Genomic DNA, 5,832 nt, shown 5'->3' on the forward strand with positions numbered 1-5,832 from the left:
AGTTTTTGCTGATAGAGGCTGTTTTCTGCTGCTAGATAGGTTAGAAACTCATATTCATGAATGTCTATTTTGATTATGTTGCCATTTTTAAATCTTTATGTTGAAGCGGGAATTTCACAAAAATTCAATTGGTCAACAATTTGTGACGGGCACTTTTTTGTTGCAAATTTGTGTTGAAAATGTAGCTTTATATTTCTTTATTTAATTATTTTGTTAAAGATTAATTTTTTTCTTTAATAATAATTTTTGTAACTCAAAATAGAACTTCAATTTTTTGTTGAAAATGGATCTTTTTAAATTGAAAATCCAAGTATTTGGTTCAAACTTCATATATCTTATTTAAACTTCTTTCGTTTTGGTTGAAAATGCATGTATTTTCTTCAAAATTCAACAGCTTGTTGTTTTCAATTTTTTTCTCTTGACTGAAAAATCTTTGTCAGTTGAAAACTCAACTAAATTTGAAAAGTCATCTACTTCGGTTAAATCCAACAATTTTCGATTAAAAATTAAAATTGTTCTGGTTGAAAAATCAAACTGCTATATTTTTTGTTCAGAATCAATCTTTTTTTAAAGGAAAATTCATCTCTGCTTGAAAAATGAGCTATTTTGTTGAAAATTTATTTTTTTCAGAAAATTTAACTATTCGCGTTAAAACTTGAACTATTTTATTGAACATTTGTTTTGGTTTTTTGGTGGACTATTTTTTCTCAACTGGAAATGTAACTTCCAATTGAATCTTCCACCTTTTTTTTTTGAAAATTCATCTTTATGGCTAAACATTTTTTTTTAAACTAAAGATTTAACTATTTAATTTTTGGTTCAAAAATTATATTTTTTACTTGGATGTCGCCTTTTTGGTAGAAAGTAATCTTCTTGATTGAAAATTCATAATTTTGGTTTAAAATTCAAGTATTCCAGCTGAGGATTCATTATGTTAGTTGAATATGTATAGCTTTTGGGAAACGTAACTATTTTATTGAAAACTAGTTGTTAAACATTTTTTTTTCTTTTAAGTTAAAAATTCCACCATTTTAATTGAAAAATTGTATCTTGGGTAAAAAATTCACCTATTGGGTTAAAAATTGGACTTTCCTAGTTAAAGATTCATCATTTTAGTTGACAATTTATATTCTTTGTTTAAAATTCAACTATTACAGAATCCATTTTTGGTTGAAAATTGACCTTTTTCATTTGAAAATTCAACTATTTTGTTAAAAACCTTAAAAACTGGTCTCTCTTAATTAAAAATTCATCGATTTTGTTCAGAAAATCATCCCTTTTGGAGAAACTTTATTCTCCTTCTTTGAAAATTCATCTGTTTATTTGACAATTTAAGTATTCCAGTTAAATATTCAACATTTTAGTTGAAAATTGATCTTTTTGGTTAAAAATAAAACCCCTTGGTTGAAAGTTAGACGGTTGAAACGAGGAATTTGTGAAAAAATCATCATTTTCTCTGGGAATAGGGAACTTTAAAAAAAAACAACAAAAAAAACAATTGACTTGGGACTGTAAATTTTCTAAAATAATTCTAATTTTTAGTTGAAACAGGCGATTTCACTCAAGAATTATAATTTTATTTTTGAGACAAGGATTTTTAAAAATATTTTTAATTCTGAGTTGGGATTGGGAATAAATAAAATAAATGTAAGAAAATTTACGTCAAGAATTATAATTATATTCACTTGAAATATTATATTTTTCTAGGTAGAAAAAAATCTACATATACATCAAACCTTTCCTTAGTTTATTATAATTTTTCAAATCAAAATTATTTCTTTTTTTGTAGAGGATTAGATCCAAAATTCATATCGAAATTTGGGCAGTAGACCCTAGACATTTTACATAAACTGCATATTGAAAATGGGTTACAAGCAAGAAATCAAAACAAAAATATTTTAAAGTATTATTTTTCATTTCCATTTATTTTTATCGTAAAAAGACGTAGGTGTATTAAAACAATTACTCTGGCTTTTAGTGACCATGGCCATTTTAGGAAAAGTTTACATCTTAATTTACTATAAAATAATAGCCTATTTTTGTAAATATTATTAAAAATTGCTCTATGTTAATTAGTAATTAGTATTACAAATCTCAGGTACAAATCGAAAGTTTGCTGCATTTGTACAGTAAAATAATGTAAATTCATTGCTTTTCACAAAAGCCCTAAATAGGCAACTAATAATTTTTTTCTCACTTTCTAAAATAATTAAAAGCAATGTAATTGATTCTATATCATTCTCTTATATTTCTTATTGTTAAAAAATTTTTCCCATTTGTTAATTATATTTTTGTAATTAAATTAATACGAAAGTTAATCATCAACATTTTCGATACTATAAACACATATAGGATTTTTTGTAATAGGATGGGTGACATTATCCACTTCAATTCCCATACGATGATTGAAATGCTCGAGCATTTTTTTTGCGAAGAAGCGATTATTTTCATGAACTAGGGGATGCTCTGCATACTCCTCGACCTAAATTAACAATATTTAAAAAATGAAAACATCATCTAGTATTCAAAAACTTTCTACAAAATTAAAAAATGTCTTGGAAGGCTAGAAAGCTTTTAGTTTGTTTAAAAATAAGTTTCAGCTACATAACTGAAAAAGTGTTAGTAACTTTAATTGGAAAAAATTATTTGAGATTCTTAATACCTTCATCCAGTTGCATTCAGAAATTTCTCGATCACATTTATTAATTTCAAAAGTCAAGGGAGTTAAGCAAGCAATCATGTAGATATCGGAGCATCCAAAAGCATATTGATGACCATGTCTAAAAGATATAAGACATTTGAATTTTGCTTTAACTCCGGTTTCTTCAAGAACTTCCCTTTCTGCAGCATCGCTGATATTTTCGCCTGAAAAACAATATCAGAATAAAACTTTTTTTTTAATACTTATAAGTGAACGTTCATTAATTAATCAAAGATGATTTTTTAAATTAAAAAAACCTCTCCCCCTATTGTATGAATTTGTAATATTTTTTCCCTCCCCTTCTTACGTACGATTTTATATTTTTTACTCAATATATGAACAATATATAAATTATTTTCACTGTAAACGTGATTTGAAAGGATTTCTGCAGGTTTGAAAAGATTTTAAGTTATTCAAAAGGACTAGAGAGTGTTTCAAAAAATTTGTAATTTGTTTACGAAATTTAATTATATTTTTAACGCTTTTGAGAATTGCATGAGATTTCAAAAGTCTTCAACGATTTATAAAAGTTTTAGGGTATTTCCAATAATTCCAAAGGATTGTGACAGATTTCATAACTTTCACATGATTTAAAAAGATTTCAAGAGTTTGAAGGAGATAAGCAATTTTAATTTTGTTAAGGAATTTTACAAGATTTTCACGAATTTTTAAGGATTTTAAACGAATTAAGAACGATTCCCGGGGATTTAAAAATATTTCAAAAGAAGTCACGGAATTTTGATTCAAGAGATACCGAAGTATTTCTATTTTCACAATTTCTGAAGGATGTTAGAGAATTTTAATTGGGGTTTTTCTAAATTTTGAAGGGATCTGAAGTGTTTTCACGAAATTTCATAATATTTTCGAAGATTTCATAGTATTTTAAAGTGATTTTAACGAATTTAAAGAGATTTAAAGGGGATGTGAATAGTTTCAAGAATTTTTAAAGATTTTAAGGAATTAAGCATGATTTCCGCGAATTACTAAGGACTTCAAGGGGTTTTAAAAGGTTTCAAAAGAATTGACGGGATTTTCATTCAATAGGTGACAAGTGTTTTAATAAATTTTGAAAGATATCTGGTAATTTTAATGGGATTTCGAAAAAATTGAGGGATTTTTAAAGAGATTTAAAGAGGTTTCGATTATTTCGCGGAATTTCAACGGATTTCATAATATTGCAGGGTCTTTAAGTATTTCTTATGGCTTTTAAAAGATTTTCGTTGATTTGAAAATCTCTTGTGCTGTATTTCAAGAGATTCAGGAAGATTCTCACAAAATTTAAAGGTTTCAAAGGTTTCAAGGGAGCTCGTAATATTTCGAAATGGTTCAAAATATATAAGGGCACGTCTGTCTGGCCTATTTGAGTTTTTATGTTGTTTAAATCATGCATTTAATTTTCGGCATCTCAAAAAATGTAAAGAAATTTTCATAGTTTTTAAATGATTTAAATAAGCTCAAGGAATTTTTACATCATTTAACAAAGTATGGACTTAGAACATTTTCCAAAGAATTCACGATATTTCAAAGAAATGCAGAGATTTTTCGGAATTCCACGAGATTTCGTTTTTTTTTACAAATTATTATTTAAAAATGGACGCTTCCTGACAAAAAATGCATAATATTAAAGATTGTATGAAATACAAACCTGGTTCAACGTAGCCTCCAGGTAATTTCCACATTGGAATTTTTATGTATTTTTCTTTGATGACAAGAATTTCGTTCGTTTTTTCGTTGAGTACAAATGCACCAACTCCAAGATTTGTGTGAGCGTAGGGTGGAATATTTGCAGATTGATCTTTGGGAAGCCATCGATATAACGTCACATATTCTTCTTTTGCATGATGAAATTTAAAACCTTCTAATGCCAAAACTGGTATCCATCCTGCTTGTTCAAGATTGACTCGAAACCAAATTGTGCGCCTATTTTCTTCCAACCATCTGTTTAACGAAACTGCGTAAAATTTATAATCAAGTTCAAATATTTTCAATTTATTATTATAGAACATAGGTAGTTAAATACTTTAAGATTAAAATGATTTACAATTTAAAAATTATATCTTCGAACTATTGAGAACCTAAAATAGAAATGAATTTATTCCAATTCAAAGCTTTTATATTTACAAAACAATAAAAATTACAAACTGAAAGCCTTAAAACCCAAAATTTTGTTGAAAGTGAGCCATTATGATTATTTGTGCTCGTGAAAGCAGCACCATAATATACATAATTATAAATACAAAGTGGAAATACTCGAGATCGAATTTACAGCTAGTTTAGTTATAACTTCATTTATTTATTGAAAATTTGTACTTTTTGGTAGAAAGTACGTTTTTCGGGTTCGAAATTCAACTATTTGGTTAAATATTAATTTATTTGGTTGAAAATTTAACTATTTTGTTGAAAATACGTATTATTGGTTTAATTCAACAATAATGAATTATTTTTCATGTATTTCAATACGTTATTAATTAATAAAGTTTTTGTTTGACAATTGAAATATTTTTCATTGAAATATCAATTATTGAACTTTTCGTTGAGAATTCATTTTTTAAAGCGCAAATTTATCGGCTTGGTTGAAAATTGAATTATTATTTTGAAAATGCCTTTTTTTGTTGAAAATTAATTTTCTAAACTGACAATTGAATTCTTCAATATTGATTAAAAAAATTTATTTTTGAGTAGACAACTCAACTCTATGACCGTTTGAAATAAATTTAGAATTAAACATTTTTTTTCATGAATATTATTGATTTCTTAGGTATAAGGTTGATTTTATACCTCTTAAAAGAAACATTTAGAATGTTTCGGGAAAATGAATAACTGGTGAGGAAAAACTCAGAAAAGATCGAAATTTGAACTTTATAGCACGCCTGTTTCAGAATATTTTAAACTGGAATTTATTACAAAGTGATTTAAACTTATATTTGAAAACTGGAATTATTTGATCAAGTGGTTGAAAATGGTAATACATATATAAAAGTTCTAAATCGATTTCGGAATTTAATTTTGAAAATGTTTGATTAAAGTTTCTTAAGTTAAAAAGAGGAATTAGAAGAAAATAAAAAAGAAAAGATGATATATGAAACAAAATTAAACTTCTTTTAGTGATTCAATTATTTATTTATGAACAT

The 5,832-nt window shown here is 26.1% G+C and overlaps 1 protein-coding gene across 1 annotated transcript in view; it reads right to left on the bottom strand.

The window, feature by feature from the left end:
- Positions 1-1,896: 1,896 nt before the first annotated feature.
- The window catches only part of LOC117170226 (nucleoside diphosphate-linked moiety X motif 6-like), a 4,572-nt gene continuing 636 nt past the window's right edge, over positions 1,897-5,832 (bottom strand). Inside the window, exons 2-4 of the mRNA XM_033356848.1 lie at positions 4,347-4,652; positions 2,663-2,865; positions 1,897-2,482 (exon numbers count right to left, since the gene is read on the bottom strand). Coding sequence (XP_033212739.1) covers positions 2,315-2,482; positions 2,663-2,865; positions 4,347-4,652 — 677 coding nt within the window. The 3' untranslated portion in view covers positions 1,897-2,314. The remainder of the gene's footprint in view (positions 2,483-2,662; positions 2,866-4,346; positions 4,653-5,832) is intronic.

This window comes from Belonocnema kinseyi, chromosome 3 (genome assembly GCF_010883055.1).
Source record: "Belonocnema kinseyi isolate 2016_QV_RU_SX_M_011 chromosome 3, B_treatae_v1, whole genome shotgun sequence".
Taxonomy (NCBI): Eukaryota; Metazoa; Arthropoda; class Insecta; order Hymenoptera; family Cynipidae; genus Belonocnema; species Belonocnema kinseyi.